The sequence below is a fragment of the Galeopterus variegatus genome, unplaced genomic scaffold, assembly GCF_000696425.1.
Source record: "Galeopterus variegatus unplaced genomic scaffold, G_variegatus-3.0.2 Scaffold566, whole genome shotgun sequence".
NCBI classification, from domain to species: Eukaryota; Metazoa; Chordata; class Mammalia; order Dermoptera; family Cynocephalidae; genus Galeopterus; species Galeopterus variegatus.
Window position 1 is genome coordinate 453,028 of NW_007726677.1, and position 15,958 is coordinate 468,985.

The following is a 15,958-nucleotide window of genomic DNA, read 5'->3' on the forward strand; positions in this document are numbered from 1 at the left end:
TACCATCAAGAACCAGAAGGATCAAGACTTCATTTATTGGAATTATCTGACAAAGATCATAATCCAACAGTAAAAACTCTATGACAAATTTTTCAAAATCAAAAAGCACTTCTAAAATTCAAAAACCAATAACGGAATTATGAAACAATAGATTTAATAGAAGAACAGACAGCATTGAAGAGAGAGTTTCAAAGACAGAGAGAATTAGTGGCTGGAACACAGGTCTGAAAAATTACCTAGAAAAGAGTATCAAAGAGACAGAATACAAAAGAGAGATTAAGAGACAGAAAATACATCAAGAAGCCATAACACATGTCCAATTAGACTTCCAAAAGGAGAGAAAATGAGGCAGAGGCAATAAAGGATAAGGGCTAAGAATTTTCTAGAACCAATTAACATCCACCTATGGGTTTGAAAAGCCAAATAAATGCTAAGCAAAAAACCATAAATCCACACCCATACATGTTTTAATGAAACTACAAAAAGCAAAAGTCAAAGAAGAGATTTTTTGAAGTATCCAGAGGGAAAAAGTCACATTACCTTTAAACACCTTAGGTAGACTTACAGCTAACTTCTCAAAAACAATAATGGAAGTCAGAAGACAGTAGAATGATATCTTCAATGTTGTGACAGAAAATAACTGTCATCAAGTAAAAATATATTTCAAGAATGAGGACAAAATAAAGGTATGTTCAGATAGCAGACACTCAAAGAAATGCTGAAAGTCACACTTCAGACAAAAGGACAGTGATCCCAGATGGAAGATCTGAGATTAAAAAAAAATAAAAAAGGTGAATGAAGAACAAAGTGGTTTGATTATATGGATAAATCTAAACAGACACTGATGCTAAAAAACAATAATAATTTCTTATGGGGTTAAAAGAAAAAAATGAAAATGCCAAACAACAATATATAGTCATGTTCCGCTTAACGACAGGGATACCGGTTTGATTATGTGGATAAATCTAAACAGACACTGATGCTAAAAAACAATAATAATTTCTTATGGGGTTAAGAGAAAAAAATGAAAATGCCAAACAACAATATATAGTCATGTTCCGCTTAACGACAGGGATACATTCCGAGAAATGAGTCATTAGGCAATTTTGTCATTGTACAAACATCATGGAATGTCATAAACCTGGATGGTATCGCCTACTATACACACCTAGGCTATCTGGTAGAGCCTATTGCTCCTACCTGAAAAATGTGTTGTGCTACAACGTTATGACAGTTACATTATCACTAGGTAATAGGAAATTTTCAGCTCCATTATTATCTTATAGTCTTACAGTCTTATATGCAGTCCACTGTTGACCAAGACATCATCATGTGGCTCATGACTATATAAGTGTGTGTGTGTATGTGTTACAGTTAAACTCAGTTAAAGTATTCTAACACCCTTATATTATTCAGAAAGAGGGTTTAAGATATGAACTAAGAGTAAGGTAACTGAAGTATATGCATGTTGGGTAACCAACAAAAGTGTAAGAACAGAGAATTCAGCTCCCAAATTAAGAGGAAAACAGAGTTAAAATAAATAAATAAATAAGTACAAAAGAAGAGAAGAGCAGGACAACAGCACAAAAAAATGTAGCTACAAATTAAGAAAGCTGTGATAGATTTAGACAGGGCTGGCTTGTTAGCCAGTTGGTTAGAGCACAGTATTATAACACCAAGGTCAAGAGTTTTGATCCCTGTACCAGCCAGCCACCAAAAAAAAAAAAAAAAATTTAGACATCTTTTTAAGCTTTCATTAAACGGACCCCTATCAATCACAGTATTACAGAATAGTCCAAACCCCTTTTAGTTTTTTCATTCACTTCAATAAATATTTACTAAACATCTATAATATGTCAGGCCCTGTGGCAGGCACAGATTATAACAGAGACTTGGTTCCTGCTTTTATGGAGGAAAATGGGTAAGAAAGGCAGCATTCAAGAAGTTAATTATACCATCACAAATGTGATCACTGCTATCATGTCACTAAATTATCTTTTTCACACCATCAGGCACTCTTTTGTTCCTATATCTTACACAGTTATTTTCCCTTAAGAAAGTGCTCAAGGAGAAGGAGTTAGGACTTTGCTAAATAAAAGCCTAATAAAACAGTAAACCAATACATACCAGATATTACTATACTTAGTTTGATCTGCAGTTAGTAGTCTGTCTTGAAAGCTGGTTACTAATTCTGGAGCAGTCCATCGCAGAGGGAAAATTTTTTTATCATCTGTTTCAATATAATCCTCCTGTTTTGTTAGAAAGCATATAGAATGTTGAATAGAATTATACTTTTAGTGAGCTCAATGATTTAATTCCAGGACATCTCAGAAAACATATACCCAACCCAAAAAAACGTATCAGAAAAAAAGCGGGCATGAAGAGAGACTTTCTGGGCAGAAGGTGTGTGAGAAGTTCCTCTGAAGCCTCCTGGGCTTCAGAACTGGTCTCTGAGCCATGAACACTGGCTAAGTCATCCTTCCTGGAAAAGGACGGTACGCAATGTCTGATGCATACAACACACAACCTCTTTTAAATGTACTGGGCCCTATTCACTGAACAGGGGAGTGATGCTGGTTAATGAATAAGAGTCCAGGCTTTAGAACCTGACAGACTGGGTCATGAGTCTTCACTCTACCACTTACCAGCTATGTGACCCTTGGCAAGCAACAAATACACAAAGCCTTTTTCTTTGTCTGTAAAATGAGGATAACAAAAACCTACCTACTTTTGTGATGGGGATTAAATGAGATAATGCAGGCAAGTACTTCACAGTGCTTGGTATATAGCAAGTGCTCAAGATGCTAGAGCTACTATGCAGACAAATGACCAACTTATATTTGCATAATATTGTTAAAAACTATTACCCTTTTGGACCTCACAAGAACCCCATAAGACAGAACAGATATTATCCTTATGTTGCTACTTAGAAAATGGAGGTCAAGTGGCTTAATTGAAGACTCCTGATGGCACAGAGCTGGGACTATCTCATTCTTTGCCCCACATCATGCCACTTTATTCAGTTGGGCTACACAGACACACATAAGTGAAAATCTCATCTACTTCTTCACTTATTTTCTCTGAGGATACATTTACAATAGAGTTAAAAAACCTAAATCTCAAGCTTCCTGAATCTGAGCTGAAGTTTTACCAACCACATAACAGATAAATATTTATATGACATGTATATTTTATTATACAGGTAATAATTGTTATTCTCACATGTCCATCCTAAAATTTATTATGTAACGTCATACTTTATTAATTACACTGTGTATAAATCTTTTTTTTTTTTCCTTTTTGTCTTTTTTCGTGTCCAGCAACGGACCGCAACCCTCAGTGTGGCGCCCGTACCGGACCGGGACCGCAACCCTCAGTGTGGCGCCCATACCGGACCGGGACCAGCAACGGGATCGCAACCCTCGGTGCTGCGCCCGCCCCTTGCTCAGCCAGTGAGCGGGAACTGGTCTGTATGTGGGATCCGAACCCTCGGCGGGAGCGCCGCTGTGCTCCCAAGCGGCGCACTGTAGCAGTGCGCCACCGGGCCGGCCCTGTGTATAAATCTTTTTAAACAAAGCAACTGGAAAACAAAATCACAAAATCTCAATCACTGCTGCTGATATAGATAAACCACCCAGCAGAAGTCAACACTACCAGTGAAATGACTGGAGCAAACCCCTCTCAGAAAGGCATTACAACCAAGATTCTTACTCTTCTCTTACAAAAATGGAGTGGCATTTTGTGATATTACAACTTCACAATCAAAATTAAGTCAGATAAAGGAGACAACATTTAAACCTCTGGCTTACCTTGTACCTGCTGAATCCTATTCCATAATCTCCCACTTTCACATTTAAGTCAGAGGTAAGAAAACAATTCCGCAGGGCTAAATCACTGCAAACAGAAAGAGTGAAGTGAACACAATAGCAAGAAGAATCAACAACCAGAATAATGTTGCATGAAACTGCTACAGAGAAAGGCTTTCTCTAGGAATCAGAGTAGTATAACATACTCTCAATTACTTAAATAATGGAGATGATCACATTTTTGGGGTAAATAACCATAAATGCTAAGGTTAAATACTGACCATATGTGTACGATATCCTACATTAAAGCCAGTGTTATGGCTTGCTTCCTAGTATTTTAAGTTACTGAGAAAGAATTTTAAAATACTACTAGCTAAACTGAATCTTTTTACAACAATTTGTATTATTTGAGTAATTGTCTAGTAATAGTCTTTTTGTTCTAAAATTAATGAAGTTACAAATTCAAGCACCCCCAAAATCTACATTAGTAAAAATGTTTCCTTTTTCCTTCTTTTAAAGGTAAGTAAGGGCCAGCCCATGGCTCACGTGGGAGAGCCTGGTGCTGACAACACCAAGTCAAGGGTTAAGATCCCCTTACCGGTCATCTTTAAAAAAAAAAAAAAAGGTAAGTAAGCATTATAATCAGGCCCTTTCAAGCTTACTGAATTTGAGTTTTACTGACCACATAACAGAGATAAAAATCACTCTCATCTCCTCCAAACTCCACCTCTCCACAAGGGAAGTAAAAAGCAGATTTTCAAGTCTTAAAACATTTTTACTTAAATAATTTATTTTAAGAACAAGTTAATTTTTTTTTTCCTTTTTGTCTTTTTCCGTGTCCGGCAACGGATCGCAACCCTCAGTGTTGCCCCCGTACCGGACCGGGACCGGCAACGGAATCGCAACCCTCGGTGTTGCTCCCGCGCCTCGCTCAGCCAGTGAGCGGGAACTGGTCTGTATGTGGGATCCGAACCCTCGGCGGGAGCACCACCGCACCCCCAAGCGGCACACTATAGCAGTGCGCCACCGGGCCCGCCCCAAGAACAAGTTAATTTTTAAAAATACATAATTTGACAAGTAAAAACTACTTTTTTTAAAGGAACTTCCCAAATAGACAACAGATTAAACTTTTTTTTGAAATTTTCACTTTAGCCCTTAGAATCTTTTAAATCATCAATTGGCATATGAATAAAAAAGCCACCAAATTAAAATAGAAATGGATAATTTATAGTTTGAAATCATAGTTATCAAAAACTGAATTTTTATAGCTCAAAATTTAAAATGTTTGTCTTTATATGATTGTAAAAGACTAAAAACTTAAACTATTAAATTCTTATTTTCAAAGATTTTAATTTCCAAAGCTCACATGTCTGAAATATAATAACAATGAAGATGATCATGACAACAGCTAATACTGATATTAATTCAATGACAGCTTGGTATAACAGCACTGACTCAATTAATAATGGCTAATATTTACAAAGCACTTTTTTTTCTATTTTTATTTTATTGATATACAATGCAGTCAATTTTCGTGTTCCTTTACCAATTCCTCCTTTCCCCCCTCCCTCTCACTCCTCCCCCCCAATCAACATCATTTCTGTTCACCTGTCTTATCAAGTTCAAGGAATTGATGAAAAGCACTTTCTTTGTACAAGGCATTTCTCTAAGCGCTTTACATTTTCTCTAGGCATTTAATTTTCTCAACAAACCTATGAGGTGGTTACTATTATTTTCCCCATTAATAAACAAGAAAACTGAGGCACAGAGAACTGAGGTAACTTTGCTAGGATCATAGCATCAGCTTGTTACATATCAGTAGTATTTTCATACCTTTACCATCAATACCTACCAATGGCAATACACTAAAGTTGCAGACTGTGCCCTACATATTGTTGGTCCTCAATAAATATGCTGATTTGAATTCCAGGTTAGTTATGTTGAATTACTCTCTACACTCTATGTTTAGAAGAGGTGATTTTCATGGTGCTCTATCTAGAAATCTTCAGGCTTGTGGAGGTGTCTGGGAAAAACCTTGAGACACCCCTGACTCCACTTTACTTATATATAGACTCTTCCAATCTTTTTTTTTTTTTTAAAGATGACCGGTAAGGGGATCTTAACCCTTGACTTGGTGTTGTCAGCACCACGCTCAGCCAGTGAGCGAACCGGCCATCCCTATGTGGGATCCGAACCCGGGGCCTTGGTGTTATCAGCACCGCACTCTCCCGAGTGAGCCACGGGCCGGCCCAACTCTTCCAATCTTAAGAAGATGATTGGTCCCCGTCTTTCGGAATTAAGCAAAAAAGGGAGAAGGAAGGACATGCCATTTGAGGGCAGAGAAATGAAAATGCTTTAAGAAGGCTGCTTTATCTACTGGATCAATAGATGCAACCAGACAGAGCTGTGGGTTTTGCCAACACAGGTTCAGTTACTGAGCACCACTAACAAGCATTTCTAGGGTCTCTATAAATAGTTCCTGCTAGAACTTCTCTACGTCTCCCTCCTAAGACAAAAGCTAAAAGCAGGATGCCAGCTTTCCAACTGGGGTATGTGTGTGTCCTCTTCAGGCTGGCTGGGGTGTGACTCAGAGCTCAAGCCATTCAAACACCTTCTGAGCAACAGGACGGCCTGCTTCCTCCCTCCTCATTGCCTCTCTCTCCTTGCAAACGTTCAGTGTAGGTCTTTGGATACTTCACAAGTGAGGGCTAGACAAAAGATGAACATGACGAAGGCCTTCGGCTCTCCTTATAAAATTCTAATGCAATCCAACTGATATTTCCAGGGAAAGGAGGAATACTGCTCATTACCTGGAATTTCTAGTAAACCTGCTCCCCACCTCCACCCCAAGTACCCCAGGCACCATGGCATAGTGGGAAGAGCACTGGACAAAGTCAGGAGGCCTAGAGCTGATCTCAGCTTCACTGCTTCAGAACCACATGATGCTGGGTAAGTCATGTGCATATCAGAGCCTTAGTTTCCTCAGAAAACAACAGGGATGTACCTGAGATGGCTAACTCACAAAGCTGTTATAAGGGTAAAATAAAAATATATATGAAGTATTTTGAAAACGTTAAAGTGCTATACAAATTCAAGGTAATGATATAATTCAGCTCAAAATTGGTAAAAACAAATATTCCCTAAACCCAGTAACCTGCAACCCTGAAGATCAGAAAAACACAAAGGTGTAACTTCTTAACAAGAGGTAACTCTGATGTCAATGGCTGCTTTTGTCAGGAAATATAAACACATAGCCAGTATATTCTCCCTTCAAGTGGAAAAACAGGTCTAGTGACCAGGCTGCCAAAGGCACCAGCTCTGAAAGGCTCTTAGAAGGCTGTGCCCTGTCACCCTTGTTTGGCAGCACATGCTGTAACTCAGCTGACAGTAACCACGTGAGTGGAGCTGATGGACACAGGAAGTGGGAGTCCAGTTCTGAAGCACCCCCATCCCCATTCTCAAGGAGCCATCACTACTTGCTGCTAACTCACGCTAGGACTAGAGCATGCTGTAACTCAGCTGACAGTAACCACGTGAGTGGAGCTGATGGACACAGGAAGTGGGAGTCCAGTTCTGAAGCGCCCCCATCCCCATTCTCAAGGAGCCATCACTACTTGCTGCTAACTCACGCTAGGACTAGAGCTTGCCCATCTTCAGAAGGACTCTCCAACGTAAATGGCTCAACGCAGTGGGAGCCATTTTCAAAATAACCCATACCTCTATTTCTGTTAACTATTTATGCTTTCCCGAGTGGCCTGAATTCCTAATAAAAAGAATAACAAATAGGAAGCAAAATGACTGAAAGTTACTGAACATTCTTCTAGGAGCTTGGCGTACGTTCTCTTATTTAATCTTGACAACAGCATGTCGGGGTAAAGATGATTCCCATTTTTAAAAGAAATAAGCTCAGAAGGATTAAGTATTGAGGCCTATATTGGTAAAGCTGATGAGAGGCAAATTAAAACTTCAACCCCAAAGTCTCTCTCTGCTCTCCACACCACTCTGCCTTTGGCAGCCACGAAGGTTTAAGGTTCTAAAGAGACACTGCCGCTCATCACGCTGAGATGAGATGTAGAGGTACAAGCAGAAGATTAAAACAAGAGGATTCTGATAAGGCACGAAGAGGCTACTTACGGAGTCCCCTGACGGCTTTTGCCCTGCTTATGAGGTCAGTCCTTGCTAGCTGAGCAGCGCCACATTACTGAGCACACACTGCATGTCAGGCAGCTGCCAGGCTCTGGTACGGAGAGAATTCCTCCACTGTGAGATTCTGATTAGCCCCCAAGAAAAATGCCTCTGGCTGGAATGGAATCTACCACTGAGGCCCAGGTTTTGAGGACTGGTGATAAAATAGGGAGAAAGCCTTCAGTTCCGGGTTTTCTCCAGGGTTGAGCAAGAGCTGACACTGAGTTGGACAACTTCTGGTTTTGGCTTATTGCCTGTAAACAACTATAAAACTGTACCAAATATGTAAGAAAGACGTTGTCTTAGATGATGGACAGCCCAGGGTTCTGATCCTGGAAAGAAGGGAAATACCAGAGGTGGGCTCCACATCCACTCAGCTTTCTGTTCAGGGCAACTTTCCAAGTCATGGAAAGAGATATGGAGCCCAGAGAGCAACAGCCTCCTTGGGTGATGGAAACAAAGCAGAGTTGGAGGCTGCTGATGAGGCTGAATTTGCAGGGTATGGGAAGGCTACTCTGACCTAAAGTGAGGGCTCCTCTAGGCCTGCCCTGACAATGTCTAAAACCAAGATTAAGCTGAGCTGCCAAATACCTGCCTTCCAGGACAACGGGGTGGTTCTCACATTTGAGTGTGTATAAGAATCACCTGCAGAGCTGGTTAAAACAAAATGCAGTAGGCCTGGGCTGGGCCCAGAGATTATATATCTCTAACTAGTCTGCTGATACTGCTGGTCACAGGACCACACTTTTGAGGGCTGCACTTCAGGAAGACACAGAAGACTTCTGTCTTCACAGAAGACAGAGTGGGTGTTTGTAGCAGAACTCTGGGTTTGGTAAGCCTGTGACCTCAGGCTCATACGCCCAGGACCTAAACCATAACCAGATTGGTTTCTAAGGGATAAGATGCCAGGAAAAATGCTATGCCACTCACCAAAGTTACTACCTATAAGACAACCTCCCAAATCCAAGTTTAGACTAGAAGGCTGCATCAGATCCAGATCAAGGCCGGCCAGCATGATTCATGTGCACAGTATAATCAGTGGCCAAGATGCTAGCTAAAAACACAGCTAGCACTTTAATCACAGATCCCAGAACATTAATTTTCCCATGGGCCTAGGGTCACCTAGAAAACCGGAGCATTTAATACTATACATAAAACAAATGGATTTTAAACTGAGGGTTATAATCCCAAAATGATGTGGCCCAACATCTGATGATGTTCCCCCTTCATTTTTCTTTGCATGCACTCAGCCTACAGCACGCTTCCCCCTGACGACACAAAGCAGACGGCCCCACAAGTCTAGAGCTCTGTCCTTCCTAATCCTCTCATGAACAAATACACACATTCTGTGTAAACTGGGTAATATGAATCCTAGTCTTTTCTGTGTCTTCCTGAAGTGCAGCCAATGTTTTTTTTTTAAACTGTCTTCCTCCTTTCCCTCCACCATTCCAGGTAGTACCCATTTACAAACTTGTAGGTGTAATCTTTCTATATTTTTTCCATACTTAAACACATAGCATACATAATGTGCGCACACACACAATATACAAAGAAGGGGATTAAGATCATTTGCCTTACAAAAATGTGATATTATGCCTACTTATTTGCATCTCTATTTCTTACTTAACAAAATCACAACATGGAAATCTCTCCAAGTCAACTGGTCTAGAAGTTCTAAATCTTTATAATAGTTGTGCAATATTCTATAGTGTAGATGTACTTAAATTTATTCTGGCCCCTCCCCCTCCCTTGAACATTTACTTTGTTTCTTTTTTGCCACCACTTCAAACAATGCTGCAATAGTTTTATTTATTTTTTTGGCAGCTGGCCAGCACAGCGATCAAACCCTTGACCTTGGTGTTATCTGCACCACACTCTCACCAGCTGAGCTATCCAGCCAGCCTGCAATAGTTATTTCTAATACACATCTTTAAATTCTAGAGCTTATATTTTCTATGAGATTGAGTCTAGGAATGGTATTAAAGTGACCGTGTACTATTAATTATATAGATATTACTTAATGGCATTTCAAAAAAATTAAAATTTACATGCAATATATTATTAAACAATTAGTTAACATTTAATTGGGGGTGTTTTACTAGATCATTTTCAAACATAGCTAACAACTTTCAGCTGGACATGTGAGTGGTTCTATTTTCAACCAACACATGAAGACCTACTTAAGTTAACCAATACATGTTCTAAATTCAAACTTAAAAATGTTATATGGTATACTACCAACAAATAAAGAATTTAACACACAAAATTTTGTCCCCAGTGGAAATTTTACATCAAATATGGCTACTTTTTAAAACAAAGTAAAACAGTTGTCAATGGTTTCAAGATTTTCTTTACCTTGAGTTTTTGTACTTGAATAAAACCCAAACCATGTGATTTATCTTTATTTGCTCTAAAGTTCACAAGATTTTAAATTAATAAACTCAGGAAAATGCTATGTACTACATCACTGCCAATTTTTAAAATACACTAGTAGAAATGTACATGGGCTTTAAACACAATTTTTAGCTGTCTTTGATAACCTTATGTTGTTGATTCTGATAAGATACTTTTTAAATACTCCCTTCCCCCAAATTTAAAAATTCCTCAACCAAGTATTAAGCAATAATCATCTGTATTTTACAAAAGATTAATAACATAAATTATGCTAGGTATTAACCTGTTATAAAAGACTCAAAAATATAGGATTTTCCATTATAAGACAAACAGATCTTTGGATTTTGAAGTTTCCTGTAAGGGATTCTGCCTTAGACCTTAAGAAACCCATAACCTTTTGGGTCTTATTTGTTTATTTTTTGGCAGCTGGCCAGTACGGGGATCGGAACCCTTGACGTTAGTGTTATGAGTGGGACTTTTAAAAAAAACACTTTATCAGACTAATTTGTTCTCTACTGCAAGTCAAACAAGATATAGATGTGTAGTAAAAAGGTTAATAATTTTCCTTCTTCCCCACCCTGAAGTAATGTTGAGAGCTGAGAGGTAGTTTTCCAGGCTTGTTTTCTCTCTCTCTCTTTCTCTCTCTCTCTCTCTCTCTCTCACACACACACACACACCTAGAAATACAATCAGGTGTTTTCTTACTTTAACACTTCATAGATATCCCTTTAAGTCAAGTTACACAAGTGTTCCTTTTCAGGTCTTTGGATTATTGAGAGTTAAATGATTTACTTAAAGTCAACCAAAGAGAGGCTGCCTGGCTTCCCAGGAGATCTAAGAAATAATTTCAAACATATTTTAAACATAAAATCAGAGCTCAAAAGCCCAAGGGAGAATAAGCAGAAATCTCCTTTTGGGTTCACAGAACAGAACCATCATCTGAGATAGGACTCAAAGCCCTTTGTTGTTTTAATTATGAAAATCATCATAAATGATCTGAACAAAATACAACATGCTCCCAAGAACTGCTCCAAAAGCCCTGAAAGGTTTTGGCAAAAACATGTTACACGGATCCCTGTGTTGTTCACACACACCCCTGACCACCTACACCCCAGCCACAGGGGGGCAGATGTCTTCAGTTCGGATCCTGTGACACCCTGTGCTTCAGAGCAGGACCCTTAAGCTAACACTTTAGCTGGCCAGAAACCAATGCTACGATCTTATACAAAAAGATACAGCTGTCCTATGAGATTCTCTCTTCTTCTCTCAGGAGTGTGGACTAGGACATGCTGTGGAACTCAGCACGTAGACTCAGAAGCCTACAGCTGACGTGAAAAGGGTGCAACAGGCAAGATATCATGAGGTAGATTGAGACTGTTTACTCCCAACTCTGAGCCATGTACAATTTTTTACATTCTTTTAAATTCTGGAAATAAATTTCTACACCTTAGGCTGTGGTAAGAAATTTTATTCCTTGGTATTGGTTTAAAGGAAGCGTAACTTGGGCCGGCCCGGTGGCGCACTGCTACAGTGCGCCGCTTGGGAGTGTGGCGACGCTCCCGCCGAGGGTTCGGATCCCACATACAGACCGGCCGCTCACTGGCTGAGCGAGGTGCGGGCGCAACACCAAGGGTTGCGATCCCGTTGCCGGTCCCGGTCCGGTATGGGCGCGACACTGAGGGTTGCGATCCGTTGCCGGTCACGAAAAAAGACAAAAAGGAAAAAAATAAATAAATAAATAAAATAAAGGAAGCGTAACTCAACCCTTATTCGGACACCAGGAAGTACAGAATAACTTCTGCTTGTGTAAGCCAAGAGTTCACTATGACTTGTCCTTCAGGCTTGTGTAGCGCCTTTTCACCAACTGAATAGCTTCTTTAGGCTGCGACACCCACAGTGTGTGAGGTGCCCCTCTGAGTGGACAGACCCACCTGTGCAGGAAGTGCAGCTTGTGCATGGCTGCGAGCCCTGCAGCGATCTCACACGCCATCCTCTGCAGCAGCATGGTCTGTGAATCCCCCCGCAGGTGCTCTTGCTCACTGCGCAGATAAGCTTTCAGGTCACCCTGCAAATATTAGTCCATTTTAGTTTCAAATGTGGACTATTATGAGCAAACTGAGCACTCAAACATGTGCTTTGGTTGACATTAATTATTGACATTACTTATCAGAAATTACTTAAGTTTGTACTCAATAAAGAATATCAAACTTAACAGGTTTCCAATTACAAAAAGTAATTCCAACCCAATATTTCAAAAGTATGGAACACTATTATGCTTTTAGGGCCATTCTAATTAGTTTAAACATTAGTTTATTTTTGTTATATAAATACATGTAAAACAAAACAGGAAAAAAAAAAGAATTTTGCAATGATGCACAATTTAAACTAAGTGGGGTGTAGAAGGATAGAAATTTCCAGGTAACTAAGAGATGATATGGACAGAAAAATGCATGATCTCTTTAAGGATTCCAGGCGACACTTGGTCAGTGAGCACTTCACCAAGAGGTCATGTGGCTACCACCAAAGCACTGATGAACAAGAGAGAGGGAGAGAATGAAAGAAATACAGATGGAAAAGGAAGGGGAAAGTACATTCAGTGCTGAATTCCAGGCGACACTTGGTCAGTGAGCACTTCACCAAGAGGTCATGTGGCTACCACCAAAGCACTGATGAACAACAGAGAGGGAGAGAATGAAAGAAATACAGATGGAAAAGGAAGGGGAAAGTACATTCAGTGCTGGGAACAACTGCTTCTGGTCTCTCCCAGCTTCTTAGGGCCTGGGCCCTATGCTGCTTAGAGACCTCCGTGAGAAAGAACATTCCAGCTACTCCAGAACAACTCACCAACTTAATAAGCCTATTCAAAGGAGAGCAGGCTGAACAGGAAAACGAACAAACTCCAATTCAGACATCCAATACACAGACATGCAAACACGGGGCTCCCCAGTTCTCCGGTGTAACTTCCCTATGTCACCCTGTCTTTATTCCATGACTTTGATTTGGGATTGCATATTTTGGGAGGGAGGCGTTACAGCCTATCTGTTTTGGGAAATACACTTTTGAGAAAAATAAAATCTTCCACATTCTTCTTACCATGTGATTAAATATTTATTGATGTGATTTAATTCCAAATTAAAGCTTATTATATTCAGTTAATAAAATTTAGTAAGCAAGCCAATAGTGTTCAGTTTTCTTTAAATCTGAGTCAAAAAAAAGACTCCTGAGGAAGGAAATTTTCCTTGATCAACTAAAGAATACATTTCTTAGAACTGTTGCTGAAGATAGCAAATTTATCAAATTCTTCCCAGAATAAGACTTTAAAACACAAAATTCCTTTACAAACATTCGCCCACATTTAACAGTAAGAACACTCTCATGTAACTTCTAGGCCCATTCCAAGAATCTAAATTTGCTTTCATTACATTTCAATGATCTTTATGTAAATAGTAATGTTGATATTAATAATCACTATCATTTGAGCTTTCGAGCACCGTGCCAACAAGCCTTGTGCTAGGAGGTTTTACACTTGTTACTGCAAATACTTCTCACAATTTGAGATGTTTTTCAGACATGGAATTGAGGCTTAGGGAGGTTAAGAAATTTGCCTAAGGCCACAGAACCAATAAATGATAGTAGCCTTGTGCTTCTAATTTTCAGCTTACCAACCAGTCAAGAGAATTCTATTTAGCAAGAAAATTAAATTAGTATGCAGAGTAAATCAATAGAATTCTCCCAAGTGCACCATGACTGTTCTGCCAGGGAAGCAGTGACTCCCCTCGGTACACTCAGCTGCCATTACTGTCCTTTGCAGATTTCTGTCCAAACTTGACACTTTCTCCTTTTGTTCCCACTGGAATTATAAGCTGCTCCAGAGCAGAAACGGACATCTTTTTTTTTCCTTAAAAAAAAAAAATGCCTCTCCATGCAGTTTAGGCTCTATCCAGCGTGGGAGTTGTGGAAATAGTGAAAAATTTAGATGACAAAATAACCCAGAAAAAGTTTAGCAAAAAAATACAACTACAGGCTAACAGGATTTTTATCAGGTAGCCCATAAAGAAACTAAACGTGAAAATAGCTTGTCTATTTATTCATATTACCAAAGAAATGGCAACTTAAATTTTTTTGTTTAACCCCCTTGCTGTAATATCCATCTAAGGAAAAAACTATTCTCACATGAAAGTACGATTATGTTGTGCTGTATGTGGCCAATTCTCAAAACAAAAGGTAGCTGCTAGCAAACACTTAACACTTCACAAGTGACTGGCCATGAAGGCAGAGGAAGAGCCAAATAGGTGTAGTTATTTTTCAAGGTTATCTAAAGTACATTCATAAACACTCACTGTTTTTAAAATGTCTTCTCTCTGCACATCCCACTCCCCAAATTTCGCTAGAAGAAAGAATATCATAAACAGAAGGGGATTTTACTTAAGGATAAGGTCAGCACAATCTAAGCAAAAATAGCTTTAACCCAGGAATAAAAAATCAACATCAAAGATTAATAAGGAGCCTGATTATTGTTTTCTCATGGATGAGACTGGTAATGGATTGTATAGGATCCAGGATTAGTTCTATGCTCTAGAAAATTCCTTAGAGATCTCCTGGAACCATAGTTTAAAAGAAAAAATCAGCATAAAATCTTTAATTTACAGTAAAGATTTTTGTATTAAACAAGTACTAAAAATTGACTCATTCTAGCCCCAAAAGACTAATCTACATTCAGATATCTGGTTTATATTATTTATATTTTAATGGTACTTAGTGGAAAGACATGGATTATTACTTTGGTACACTATTTAAAGAAAAAAAAGAAGAAAACATCAAGAACAGCAATGTATTCTGAATTAAAATAAAGTTTCTCTTATCCAGGTTTTTAAAATTTTTCAGCTCCTTCCCAACTAACCCCCCCCAAAAAAAAACTGCAAAAGAAAACTCATGACACTAGATGGCAGCAAAGTACAGAGCAAGCAATTTTCTCTTATCCAGGTTTTTAAAATTTTTCAGCTCCTTCCCAACTAACCCCCCCCAAAAAAAAAACTGCAAAAGAAAACTCATGACACTAGATGGCAGCAAAGTACAGAGCAAGCAATTGGCTGTGACTTCTTGAAACGAAAACAGACCTTTAACAAAGCCCTGTGAGTCCTCCTAAATTCTAAAATCAACGGACAGGAGGCCTCTATTCAGCTTTTTGCAGGACACTGAGAGCAATGAACGAATTTCATTACAATGTCATAACTTAACAAATAAATAGCTTTGTAAGTGAAAAATATAGTCATTTACACTTTTATGATTTGGGAAAAATTTACAATTTTCTTTTTTTTTTTTTTTTCCTTTTTGTCTTTTTTCGTGACCGGTAACGGGATCGCAACCCTCAGTGTCGCGCCCGTACCGGACCGGGACCGGCAACGGGATCGCAACCCTCGGTGTTGCGCCCGCACCGCGCTCAGCCAGTGAGCGGACCGGTCTCTATATGGGATCCAAACCCTCGGCGGGAGTGCCGCCGCGCTCCCAAGCGCCGCACTCTACCGAGTGCGCGGATCCAAACCCTCGGCGGGAGTGCCGCCGCGCTCCCAAGC

At 39.5% G+C, this 15,958-nt stretch overlaps 1 protein-coding gene across 1 annotated transcript in view; it reads right to left on the minus strand.

Annotated features, from left to right (window-relative positions):
• Positions 1-15,958, minus strand: part of LMTK2 (lemur tyrosine kinase 2) — an 87,375-nt gene that overhangs the window by 21,215 nt on the left and 50,202 nt on the right. Inside the window, exons 7-9 of the mRNA XM_008570062.1 lie at positions 12,317-12,450; positions 3,810-3,894; positions 2,128-2,249 (exon numbers count right to left, since the gene is read on the minus strand). Of these exons, the coding sequence (XP_008568284.1) occupies positions 2,128-2,249; positions 3,810-3,894; positions 12,317-12,450 (341 nt within the window). The remainder of the gene's footprint in view (positions 1-2,127; positions 2,250-3,809; positions 3,895-12,316; positions 12,451-15,958) is intronic.